This window comes from Choristoneura fumiferana, chromosome 17 (genome assembly GCF_025370935.1).
Source record: "Choristoneura fumiferana chromosome 17, NRCan_CFum_1, whole genome shotgun sequence".
Lineage (NCBI taxonomy): Eukaryota > Metazoa > Arthropoda > Insecta > Lepidoptera > Tortricidae > Choristoneura > Choristoneura fumiferana.
The window spans coordinates 7446167-7460792 of NC_133488.1; the positions used below are offsets into that span (position 1 = coordinate 7446167).

Here is a 14626-nt window from a genome sequence, read left to right on the forward strand (position 1 = left end):
ACTGGCCATATCATGAAATGGCGGCGCTTCATGATATGCCTAGGAATTTCATGATCTGCCTAAACGTCACTAGGCAAATCGTTAAACGGTGAGTTTTGAACGATATGGCGGATGTCCCTTAGCCAATTCATGAAATGCGGCATTTTACGATATGCCTAGGAATTTCGTGATCTGGCGGATTTTACGATCGGCCGCCGACATATACATAATTTAAATAACCTTTTAAAGCAAAAAGTAAATAGTAGGTACTAAATAGATATCAAATAAAAAAAAACTAAGTCGCGTACGACCTACATTTGAACTCTAGACCTACAGTTTACAAATCCAACGCTATTATTATTGTATAAATCAACACCACGCTGATGATAGAGCTATCAAAATTACATTAATTGCGCGTGAAATTCACGCTAAAAACCATTTAGGGGCTGTTGATTAGTGTTAACTGACGGTTAAATGTGATGCCGTCTCTATTTGTTTTGTTCGAATAGACGGAGGCGGCATCACATTTAATCGTCAGTTAACACTAATCAATGGATGGTGAAACAGCCCCTAAATCTCCATAACACGCGTTTTCCCCAAGATAGAACCAAGCTAACTTGTTCGCTTAAAAATATAAAATGAAGTCAAGTCACGCCAAATGTATCTCTGCAAATTGAAGAATAAATCGCTTCTTTGCGACAAAACTGTGCTATCTCCAAAGTCTTATTGGCCAATCAAAACACTGTATACTGTGACATAAAATCCGTAACGTGTAGCGAGCAAGCCACCCTATATTAATGGTATTTTTTTCGGCCAACCATCTTCTTAATTTTATAGAGCCCTTCTTGCCTGGTGCGGTGAAGATATAAAAAAGCAGTATTTTTTTTCAACATTTAATGCAAATTTAACTAATTTAAACAGTTCAAATATTATTAGGGATCGCTTCTTAGGTACAGATCTGCGTAAACAAAGATTACGATGCGCTTTATAGGCAATACTGGTAATTATTACTTTCTACACAAGAAACATAAGCCGCCTTATTAATTAAAAACGTATCGTTATTTTTTACAAAGACCTTACAACCTGTCGCAAAAGGCAACGAGCCAATTAACTAATCACGCATCTACAAACAATCAATTTAAGCTTCAACAGAATGCACTACTTAATTAAATTACAAAGAAGATAAATGGTGGCAGATAGTCGTTAATGACAATAAATCACTGCAAGACGTACGCGTGAGACTTGCAAGTTTTAATTATTTTTTATCCATGGAAATAGTTTGAAGAAGAGAGCAAGTGTAATTTTTTTCCATCGAAATCGTCTTTTACAGGTTTAATATTTTTCATTAGTAGTGCAACGGTACACCCAATATTTTCAAAATTGCTTTCTTGGGGTGGGATATGAGGCTGTTACATATCATTTTAGGTATATTTTACAAATAATGATTCAACCGTATCATATCTGGAGGAGCCCAAACTTGGTATGTTTTGAAAATGATTTTTATTTTAATTTTAAAAAATTAGTTAACCTTACAATTCTAAACAGATTGACTAACGGATGGCCAAGTGGTTATTTATTGAACTTGACTACAAAGCTTGAGGTCCTGGGTTCGATTCCCGGCCGGGTCAGATATTTATATGAATAATACGAATGTTTTTTCTCGGGTCTTGGATGTTTAATTTGTATTTAAGTATGTACGAGTACTAAAATTTATCTATATAAGTATGTTTATCCGTTGCTTAGTATCCATAGTACAAGCTTTGCTTAGTTTGGGACTAGGTCAATTGGTGTAAAGTGTCCCATGATATTTATTTATTATTTACTAGCGCGTAAATCATTAGATCGAGCGGCTGAATAGAAATTTGGAGATTTTTAAAAATTCCCGTGGGAATTTCCAAAAATTAAATCGTGGTTTTCATTGACGTTACATTAAAAACAATCATGTCAAATTTCATGACTCTAAGCCCAGCGGTTGTTATTTCGAGATTTAATAAAAATTAGCCTATGTTTTATTCCCGATGTCTAGCTATTTACACACCAAATTTCATCCAAAGCCGTCCAGCCGTTTCAGCATGAAGGAGTTACAAACATACACACTCACTCACAAGCTTTCGCATTTATAATATTAGTGGGATTTAGATTTTGTATACATCCATACTTCCATACTTAATATTATAAATGCGAAAGTAACTCTGTCTGTCTGTCTGTCTGTCTGTCTGTTACGCTTTCACGCCTAAACCGCTGAACCGATTTTGATGAAATTTGGTACAGAGATAGAATAGACCTTGGGAAAGAACATAGGCTATTTTTTATCGCGAAAAAGAGGCTTTAAGGGGTTGAAATAGGGGATGAAAGTTTATAAGGTGGAAGTTCGTCGCTGTCGAAGTTAAAACCATGAAACTTGGCATTTAGGCGCTTAATAAGAAATAAATCGATATTTCTTTGAGCTTTTTTGAAAATTCGACCTGTGAGGGGGTGAAATAGGGGATGAAAGTTTATATGGAAGATCGTCATTGTCGAAGATAAATCGATGGTTCTCTATGAAACTTGGCATTTAGACATGTGATAAGAGATAAATACATATTTGTTCAAGCATTTTTGAAAATTCTTCCTATGAGGGGGTGAAATAGGGGATGAAGTTTATATGGAAGATCGTCATTGTCGAAGATAAATCGATGGTCCTTTATGAAACTTTTGTTCAAGCATTTTTGAAAATGTTACCTGCTAGGGGATGTTAGCAGAGGGGATGGTGCAGTGTTAGCAGAGCCTTCTAAACTCATAAGCAAAATGTACGCAATGTGGGGTCATTTTAGATGGCTTATTCACATAGACAGTCAGACATGAAAAATTATGATTTACAGATTTTTCTTATTTATTTTGCTATGAGCTACTTTTATGCAAAATGCCAAGTTTCTAGGACAGCCAATTTGTATGGAAACACCTTTTGAATGACTGTAGCTTTTGATTGCCTTGACTTAGAGGTTTGATTTTTTCACAGCTTTCGGGACTATTGACCTGAGTTTAGGGTCTTAATTTCAACTCGATATCTATACTCCACGCGTTTACGAGATAAAGGGTCTTGACAGACAGACGGACGGACAGCAAAGTAATCCTACAAGGGTTCCATTTTTCCTTTTTAGGTACGGAACCCTAATAAATATTTGCTCTGGCGCTTTTTAAATTTCGACCTATTTACTTGAAAATATGGGGATGAAAGTTCTTAAGGAATTCCAAACAAGTTACTACGTATAAGTATATTTATCGGAAATATGTGTAGCTATGCTTAGTAAAAATGCCTTGACTTACAGTAAAGGACGTAAGGTGAGAGTTCACTATGAAGAATTAGTCCTTTTGTGTTGGCAGGGTAGAATACACGTCGTATTGCTAAAATGTGGCTACCCGCAAAATATTTATGTTTTACCAAAGAACATCGGATGGATGTATGTATGGAAGAACAAAAAAAAATAGTTTATATTTATAGCAATGTATTAAAATAGGTTATTTTCGGTAAACCATAGAAGTTTCTATGTACTATTATTGGCAGAATAGGTATCCTATATAAATTAAATAATTCCCAAAATTACTATTCCACGCGGACGAAGTCGCGGGCAAAAGCTAGTAGTATCTTATACGCTTAAAATTTTAGGGTTCTTATAAGTACCTTTATTACTCGGCGGGGGCACTACTGATCACAAGTGCTTTAGAGCAAAAAAAATGTTGTTTTCCATAAAATTATTATTTCAAGTCCTTTCCAAAAAAAAAAAAACCTAAATTAATAAATCCCATTTGTGTTGAGACCAGCTGTAATAATAAAAAATCGGTACATTAGTAGTTCACGATACGCCCTATCCAAAGTCATTACTTAATATTCACTACACTGGAAAAAAAACCGTAGAAAATAATCACAATCTACTTTAAGTGATGTGATCTATAAATAAGGGTTTTTAATTCAACTTTCAGATTTACGGTAGCGCAGTGAGCGAAAAAAAGAGCTTTTAAAACCTTAAGGGATAATAATAGTGTTAACTCATAAAGTAGAAAGCATTTCGAACGGCTAATAGCCAACTTGAGAGTGGAAATCTCTAACAAAGGGATATAACGGATCAACGAAAAATACGAGAACAATAAAACTGCGCTAATGGGTTTGTTAACCAACGGGGAAAATGGATTTTCAGGTATGAAAAATGTAACAGTTGAAAACAGGTTATTTTTATGAAAAGTGATTTGTCTATTCACAATTTTTAGGATTAATTTTAGTGATTCTCTCATTTTATTGGATTATACATAGATAAACAAAAAAAAATTAATAATGGACTGATATTGTGAGTTCCATAACTTCTATCTTCCTTAGTTTCAACATCATGATTTTAAATATTCTGGACACAAGAAATTTAATTCATACATTATTTTTGTTGTGCAGTAGTTTTCATAATAAAAACTTTTCAAAGCTCGCTTATTTCACATTAAAATGACAGCATTACATTAAATGGAATCCAATTCATGTAAAGAAAATCCAATGAAACGATCCGTGAAAAGGAAATGCTTTTGGAGTCTTTATGAGTTATAAAAGAAAGTACCCGTTACCTTGACAAGCATCTTATACCGAAAGGTTTAAGTTGAGAACGATTGGCGTTATTAAATTTAATTTTTGGTTAGTATCTCAATTACAGCAGATTTTTTCCCTAATGGGCTTTGTATAGTTAAAAGTGACTAGTAATCCAAAACGCAATAACAAAAGATGAAAATTAAAAAGAACATGATGGAAAATGGGACGGACACATTCGCGCCGTCCTACCTTCCATCTACAGCCAACAGGGCCGGTGCCGCTGCAGACTCTGCGGAATGCCTCAAACGGCGCAAATGCCTACATTTTTGAGCCATTTGGGGTAGAAACCATGGGTCCATGGGGTTTGAGTGCTTTTAATATTTATAAATCATTGTCGTCCAAATAGATTACGGTTTCGGGTGACCAGAGGGCTGGCTTTTTCTTAGCACAAAGATTAAGCATTGCTATACAGCGTGGCAATGCTGCCAGCCTTCTGGGCACCTTACCACCTGGCAGTGATTTTGGGCAACTTTTTTATTTATAATTTTAGTTTGTATGCAATTTTAGTTTACTTTATTTTGTTTTATATTATAGATAAATCTCTTTAAAAAGAACAATCTCATATCAGTATTTTTTTTTATTCGACTGGATGGCAAACGAGCAAGTGGGTCTCCTGATGCTATGAGATCACCACCGCCCTATACATCTGCAACACCAGGGGGATTGCAGATGCGTTGCCAACATAGAGGCTTACGAGTAAGATGGGATACCTCAAGAGCCAGTAATTTCACCGGCTGTCTTACTCTCCACGCCGAAACACAACAGTGCAAGCACTGCTGCTTCACGGCAGGATTAGCGAGCAAGACGGTGTAGCAATCCCGACGGACCTTGCACAAGGTCCTAACCACCATATTTACTTCCCAAAGACAGTTACTTTAAGACAAAATATAATAATCAATAAAATTAAATTAAATATTATCATGTTTTCTAAATAATATTATTATTTAATCCAAACAGATCGTTCATTATCTAATAATAAGTTACTTATTTGATCTACCTAACATGAAAACAAAACAATTTCTACGAGTTACAAAAGAAATTGACTGATACGCAGATAGAATTGTTGCACGAAAACTTTTGCATTAGCTCTCTTAGATATATTCTCAAAGAATCTTCTTCTTTCTGCCTTATTACGTTAAAAGAGAAAGCATGCTGCATTGTCAACTTTCAGAAATATTGGTACGTAGTTGTAGGATATTATAATACGTAGATGTATTATCATGTACTCGTAAGCGAACGCCTTTTTTAGGTAAGTAGCTTTTGCCCGCGTCTATGGAAGAAAGAATTAGTTATGCCACTAGTATGTAACTGTTTAGATTAGAACAATAAATAATTTGTTCCCTGAAATCAAGCTACAAAGGTTTCATTACATCAAAGAAACCCACACTGACTTCCTTTAGGGTAACATGACGTAAAATAGCTTCACAGGACCTTCGGAGATAACTTTATGTTTAGTTTGATATCTACGTGATACGTAACATCCAAGCCTTGATTACTGCAGTGTTACTGACACTTTTGATGCACTAATCAACAGTTCTGCTAATTTCATTTATAGACATCAACGAGTTAAGTCTAAAGAAGCTGATGTGTTCTTGCGATGTAGCCATGTACTAGTCATAGTCATATAGCGTAAGACTTTCAAAGGCCACCGGTGGTGGCTAACAGTACCTAACATAAATTTGGTGACGTATATATTCAATGAAACCGGTAATTTTTGGTTAAAAAAAATATATAGTTATTGATTCTATAAACGAATGGACGCCAACACTTCCGTATTATAATTGTTTGGAACATACGACACCTCCTACGTATACTGGTACAAGTGCATAATCATAAATTTACAGGAGAGCTGTTCAAAGGTTCCAAAACCTGTAACTTTCTCATTTGATGATATAACTTTTCAAAATTTTGCATTGGTTCCAAAGAAAATATTTGCTTTCTACCTGTATTCATGGAATTTTGAAATTTCTTATAGTTTTTGAGAAAATTGCATATACACTACTATACGCGTATTTTACATCTTGTAGTTGTGCGGTATACTGAGCTAATTACCACTTGCTCCAGTATAAGGCGTAATGCGTAGATTACTGATCTAACGATATTTTTATATTGTATATGAATTTTTAGATGAAATACTTATATGGCTTGCAATGAACAATAAAACAGATGCTCTTTTACCTTCATCTATTGATTTATAAACGTTTTTATCACTTGCATCAATATACGCTAACATTAGCATGCCACTTGTACCAATATACCGCTAGTAATGTTTTAAACGTGCTATACAAAATACAGAAATATACCTTTATAAAAAACCTCACTTGAAATATAAATGGTTTTATTAAGAAAAGTAATTGTATTAAGTGCTTTAAATTAATGGAAGCACATTCAATGGATTCGTATTCCTGTTCAAATGTGTACTCGTATTTTATTGTGAATGGTTCCTCATGTGATACATATATCGCATCGCACCCATTTGTATCCACATAACGGTTTAGCTTTTTGTGCCTCTTCAGGGTTCCGTACCCAAAGGGTATAAACGGAAACCCTACTTCTATATACTACTTCGCTGTCCGTCCGTCTGTCACCAGGCTGTATCTCATGAACCATGATAGTTAGACAGTTGAAATTTTCACAGATTATGTATAACTGTAGTCGATATAATATATATATAACAAAAAATAGAACAGAATAAATATTTAAAGGGGCCCCCATACAACAAATGTAATTTTTTTGCCATTTTTTTGCTAATCCTAATGAAGTTGTATAGATGGTATGGAACCCTTCGTGCGCGAGTCTGATTAGCACTTTGCTTAAGCCAAGCTTTGGCGTGAAATATTGAGTCAAAGTCAAAATATCTTTATTCAATTTAGATTGTAACAAGCACTTATGAATGTCAAAAAAATCTACCACCGGTTCGAAAAAACCTCTGTTGAGAAGAGTCTGGCAATAAACCTAGGTATATTTTGTAAACAGATTTACAATCATATTTTAGTGATATCTATACATCACAAGTATTTAGCACAACTACATATTTAAAACAGTTCTCAATTCACTATTTGGAGTAAGCACTCGCCAATGCGGATCGGAATTATTTCCAAATTTCCCTATCCATGATATAATCATTAATTTTAATAATACGCCTTATATATTAATGTCTTCTTGACAATAGATTTAAATTTTGTGTCTGTTTCCGAGTCTTGGGAAACTTCTATAACTTCATACGGTTTACCCGTTTTCGCCATATACATAGCCAGCTACCATTTTTTAGGTGTGTATAAAAAAAATGTGTATAGGGGGTTATTTAAAACCTGTACTATACTATAAGCCACATTAGGGCTACTAATTACTAATATGATCCAAGTAGAAAAATACTGTGAATACTGTGATTCGAAAAAAAAAAGTTTTGCATGGAAGTGGAGTCGCAAGAAGACTTTCTAATTTCGATGTTTTCCCACTATACCGTATTAGTAATCAGTAGCCCTTATATGGGTTACAGTATAGTACAGGATTTTTTTATCAACCTGTAGGTATATTGAAATTTACTGTTCTCATTTTAATTAAAGCATGCATGCCTTCGCCTTCTTTTTGGGGATGCTCAACTACCAGAATGCAATGTAATACTGCAATGTTATATTTCTAGCACGCGTACATGTAGGTATAGCCGAGGAAACTGAATCACGTACTGGTACTGGGGTGGAACCGTTGTACTACCAATGTTATGTTGACATCCCATACATTTGCCAAAGAAATCATAGCGAAATAGATCACGAAAAGGTTTCACATTGGATTTAGTTTCCATGACTGTCTATGAGAAATACGGCTATTGTGGTCTTGCCAAACCAAAACATGTTTTTTTTTTATATATACTATCAAATTATGTGCTCGTAGAACAGTTTAAACGGTCCGCACGCAGCGACGGCTAGCGCGTACACTGAGGCAACTGCCAGTTACACTCGACTTCCCCGGCCCCGCGACAATATCGGTGCCGCGTATAGTGGTGCATGTCGGTTGCCTCAGTATACGTTGTACCGATTAGCAAAACGGTGCTAGATGCATTCATATACGTCACTTTATTTCCAAAACTAATAGGAATATCCGTCCAAATTTTTTTGTGGTAGGTAAATAAGGAAATATTAATCATAAAATTGCAAAAAACTAAAAATCAGAAATTTGTCACTTGTACCAGTATACGTAGGAGGTGTCAATAAAAGAAATAATAAAATAATATTGTTTATATTTTTAATGAATTTTAATGTAATATGGGTTTTATGATAAGACCGTCTTATTTAATTCATACTAATATTATAAATGCGAAAGTGTGTGTGTGTGTCTGTTCGTATGTTTGTCCGTCTTTCACGTCGAAACGGAGCGATGGATCGGCATGAATTTTGGCATAGAGATAGTTTATGGGCTAGAGAGTGACATAGGTTACTTTTAATCTCGGAAAAATGCACAGTTCCCGGGGGAACAGCACGCCTTAACCGAATTCCTCCTGGGCGAAGCCGCGGGCAAAAGCTAGTTATTTAATAATAGAGAAATACATACTTATAGTTTTTTTGGATTTTATTAATTAATATTAAATTATCATTAACAACAGATTTACTAAAGAAAAGAGGACTGTATTCAGTTTTAGAGTCGATGTTAGGAACCCAGAATATTAGCTCTTAGGTATAGATTTCGTAAAAAGTAACTTATGGGTTTTTACAGATAGATAAATTAAAAATATTTTTTAGAAAGTGTTACTGAAAGTTTTAGAAAGCGTAAGTCAACAAAAACCGCTTGTCGCTGCTCTTCTGAGCCAAAACATAACGACGTCTGTTTATCGATAGTCATCTCGGTTGCCATCAAAATTCGGTTACGATTAAATTGGCTCCTTCCGTTGAAATTGCTGGTTCATCATTGAATCCAAAATGTGGCGAAAACCAGGAGGTGCTTTCAAGATAAAAAATCATTCAGGCAAGCAACAGTTCAAGATTAAAATGACTATTAAAGATAAATAGTAAAACAGACATAATTAGCACTTAGATTCCGTGAGAATCACCAAATAAGTGAAGCATTTTACATTTAAGATTTTCCCTGCAAAAATAAAATACATTACCAAGAGTTCTGTGGAAATAAATTAGACGGATAGGTGCATAATTCTATTTGCAAAGCATTCTTATGTCATAAATACGATTTATGACTTTTCAAAATTTAACTATTAATTGATTATAGAAGCCGAAAATTCGCTCAACAGAATCTAAACATAATTCAAAACGAAATAACCTAACCAACAAAAAGTTGGAAAACCCCCGACTTTGTCACTTCAAAGTTCAATATCTCAAAAACGGCTGAACCGATTTTGGTGAAAACTGTCCAAGAACCATCGCTAGAAACCCTGATTTTAAATTAAAAAAAAACACATTCAAATCGGTCCACCCGTTTAAGAGCTACGGTGCCACATACAGACACACAGAAAACCAGACGGACACACATAGCGGTCAGACTTATAACACCCCTCTTTTTGCGTCGGGGGTAAAAATAAGAAGCAAGTAGGTATTTTTACTTGTCGAACAAGTAATTAAGCAGCTTTCAGACATGCTATAGGAAAGTAAAGTTTTTTTTTGGATAAATGTATTTAGAACGCTTTTAGTATCATTTACGAGTCCTTAAAGTTCATTTTACGACGCACATTAAGTCAAGTGTTGAAATGTTCGTTCATAAACGAACGTAAAGATGAACGACGTTTTGAGCTGAATGAAATGGATTGAGTGTTGGCTTTCAATGGTAGTCGTTTTGAAGATAGTTTATTATAAACTAATAATTATCGTTGCAAGAGACCTACATTATAGAGATTACTAATGTTTTGCAAAGGATCATGGAAACAACAATTAAAAACAGTTATTCTTTTACTCATATGAATCATTATTATGTTAATGATGATGATAAAAAAAAAAAGATATAAACGTTGATGTCTAGTTGATATGAACGTGAAAGACTATTTTCAAGCAATATTCACACTTGAAATTTAATCTTGAATAGAAACCGGTTTTATTAAATAAGATTTCGTAGGTATTGCATGTCAAGTTTCACTAATATGTATAATGTTACAAAAAGTACGATATACAAGTTCATAATTAAATATAGGTACCTAGTAAGAGTTATTTTGATATGCATAAATGCTGTGTACAGTTGTAATTGCGTTGCAGCTATTCTCATATTATTATTGCAAGGTCCAAATTGTGCTATTGTTTACAATATGCAACTGATAAATAAATAAATATATAAATATCGACTGTACACACATACATATATTAAAACGATATTAGCTCAAAAGCTAAACGTATACGTCTCTATTCGCAAAGATCTCAACAAGAAGACATCTATTCCGCCATTTTATGAATGCGATAAACTGTGCAGTAAAGCTGCTTTTATACGACATTATATTGCACCACAAAGATGCCCGGTCTAATAAAAACAAAACAGCTCCAGACGGCCAAGATTCTTTTAATGTATTTTCTTTGATAACACTGTTTATGGCCGAATCATCTGTCTATGTTATGGGTGTCTTGTTCTGGCAGTGTCTTTCGAAACCCCTTCTTATTATACCTTTATTTAATTTATCTCTAAATATGTTAGCGTCTAGTCTACGTGTGTTCTGCCGTCGAAAGTTAGTGCTAATTAGTTTTCGCGAACAGAACACACCTTAATTAGTCTACGGATGTTCTGGCTCAAAAGTTGGACGTTAGTTTCACAAAACCTAGTAAAGCAATAAAAAATTGGGTTACGTTCCTATAAGGCAATGATTAGTTGTTAACTTCGCTATAAGATCGATTGAATAGTAAGAAAACTACTTTTAGTATTGTATTAAATCGTCGTTTCTCTAAAACGCAGAACACAATCCAACCCGTGTTATATAACATTTAATTATTTTTAAAAACGATAAAATAAAATAACATAATGGTATTCACCAAGTTGCTGATTTATGTTTATACCTAGGTACTTATAACAGGACGCTAAAAACGATCTTATCGGCATTAACTTAAGTGCTCGTTTACTTTCATGGCAGACGTCTTTAATGGAAAATTTAAGTTCATAATAAACCAAACAAGCATTAAGTACACAAATAGTTCTCAACTCGGTTTTACGACTTTAAATGGTATTTTTTTATTTTTCTTCCTATGAAGTCAAAATAAATAAACTGAGCAAACAAAATGATGATCTTAGAGATCTTTTAATACCTACGTACTTTTAATGCGCACCAATTAAAACAGAACTGAATAACAAAAGTGGAAGCAAAGAAAAAATACGAATGTGTTTCGAAAAAGAACTGTTCTTTCGTAGCGAAGTGTAAGACTAATTTATGGAGCTAGGGCATAGGCACGTTTACCATGACCTTAGTACCTCCTAGCTGCAATGCGGTAGAGGGAATCACGCTATAGTTCCATTTTACTGCAATCTTAGTGTCTTTTATTTATTTTTTAATGAAATAATATTTTTGACGGTAGATTTTAGTTGAAGTTGATATAAATAAAGTTAAATAAAAGAATAAATAAAAATTTGTTTTTAAACTGAAGGATGAAATCAAATTACGTATTGACTAATAAACATTAAATTAACAAACATTTTAGAAAATTGTACGTCCAAGTTCTATATCATTTTTATTGCATACTAGCTGTTATGAGTTTGCTCATTTTACCTATTTACATCGTCATTTTCAAAACCATAAAGTAATTAACCAGAAAGTAATTAAAAAATTAGTCGTACTAAAACTTTAGTATTTCATAGCATTTTGATTTGCAATGTTTAAATAGCTTCAGTAGTAATAACTGAATCGAGAGATCTATATAGCTGGGGCATAAACTGGGTACTGAGAACATATAGTGTTAATGATAAGAAAGACAGAATTATCTACTGCCAGCTCGAACCTTTAACATGAATTGAATGTTTAGCTTTAAGCGTAAGTGTTGGTTTACATGGTACCAGTGAAATAGTGATAGTAGCAGCATGACATTACGGCGCTACATTTGCCACTTGCATCTCGGTAACCCAGCTGTAGCGCCGGCTGTAGTCCTTGATCAAGGTAGAGCGAAATTGTCTAAAAAGACAAAGACATTTATTGCTAGAATCGCTACACTGCTTTCGCGCCTCTCAAAAGGCGCCATCTAAATTTTACTTTGTAATGGAAACTGTAAAATGACGCTCCTAGCAACCTCTCCTCTTGCTCTACCACAGGGCCGGCGCTGCCTAGCCGCCCCGCAATGTAATGCTAACTTTACTAGCACCGTGTAAACCCGCACTAATTATGTGAAATTTCACAGTGAAAAAGCACCAGTACAATGATTAAGCAGCAACTGAATTTAAACGAAATGTCACTTAACTTAGGGTTGATCAAGATAACTATAGTTACGTAGAAAGCAAAATTATTGGGGTCAGTTTACTATTTAATTACTTACTAGCTAGGTTTGTACAGTACTAGTTGACCGTGGCATCAAAAAGTGGATAAAATAAGACTTCACAATTGTAGGTTACGAATGGTAGGTTTAGGTAAGTACATAGGTTTAAGACGAGGCTATAGACTCAGTGAAGAATACATTATAATTAGTGTATTAAAGTTTATTCTGCTCATCTGGCTGGATGCGTTGAGTGAACGACATAATTTAGCTTAAAAAAATGTTAATAACATACAGGAATGTATTCGATAAAAAAAGAAGAACTTTGTTTGCTGGACACTATTACTAGTAGGTATCATATTAACAAATATTATAGTAAACCAAATAAAACGTAATGATTAAAATTCTGTGAACAGCAAAGCGAGGCCACGTAAAACTGCCCTTTGAATCGTGCGCGTGCGCTCGGTGAAGTTTGGTCGTCTGAATCTAACACATTTGTGCATACGCACGTAGGAAATCGTAGTTTTACTTTCCTCACTTTGCCGTGTGCAGAACTTCATTGTATTTTATTTGGCTTGATATAAAACATGACAGCAATACTAATTCAGCAAAATCCGGTGGCCATGATGGTCTATGTTAATTTTTTCAACCCAAAAGACTATGAATAATGATACAAAGACAAAAAGCAGTGCAATGCCTTTTAGCATCCAGAAGGAGTCAACCTTCAGTTTCAAATCTGATTGGCTCTTGTAAATCTGTAGACTCGTCTCAGGTGGAAGTATAGTTACCGAACACGCTGAGGGTGCGGAGTGAGCGCAGTTCCCGCCAGCCGCCGCCGCGGCCAGCGCGCTGCTGCCTGGCACCTGACGCATACAGAAAATACATTATTTATCCATAATAAACCGATTTACAAATCTAGCCACGCAGCAGCGTATCCAGCCAAGTTCAAATAATAAGGAATTGGCAACGCAGCCTTGTGTATTTCAACACATAACATTTAACAAATGTATTTCAGTACAACATGTATTTTGTTGATGTTTTATTTTCTGCTTACGGAATTATTTTTTGGAAAAATTACTTATAGGTATAAGTAACGTGAGCAACGCGATTAGGTTATTAGATTTTTTATGTTTAAAAGTTACCAATGTGTCTTTTAATCAAATGGCAAGATAACTAGTATACTATTATAAATTTCAAAGTATCTGAGTGGTCAAAGTAGTAAATGGTATCAATATATTATGTTGCTACTAAATTATACGCTTTACGCATATCTGGACCAGACTAACAGCCGCATGCAAAGCGTACCTAAAGGTATATTTTTTGAGAAAATTTGAAAATATGACCATTAAATTACACATTATGTATAATATTGTATAATGTTGTAGGTTTTCGAAGGTTTACAACTTATTTCAACTGCATTCCCATATCGACATCAAAGGTCATTGTGTAACACACTTGGAATCACAATCGTTTTCACATTTTTTTTCTGTCACACTTTATAAGAGCGTAGAAAGAGATGACGAATGCGATCGCAAACGTCAGCGCATTAGACAATACGGCCTCTGAGTTAGAGTGGCCACATTTTTACGCGCTCGCTATGTGGTTAATTATCAGTTCATTTTACCGACAACTTACGCGGTTTGACATATACATAGTTATTTTGACG

The 14626-nt window shown here is 34.5% G+C and overlaps 1 protein-coding gene across 1 annotated transcript in view; it reads right to left on the reverse strand.

The window, feature by feature from the left end:
* Window positions 1-14626, reverse strand: part of LOC141436842 (uncharacterized) — a 225280-nt gene that overhangs the window by 19886 nt on the left and 190768 nt on the right. Inside the window, exon 7 of the mRNA XM_074099920.1 lies at window positions 13749-13823. Within this exon, the coding sequence (XP_073956021.1) occupies window positions 13749-13823 (75 nt within the window). The remainder of the gene's footprint in view (window positions 1-13748; window positions 13824-14626) is intronic.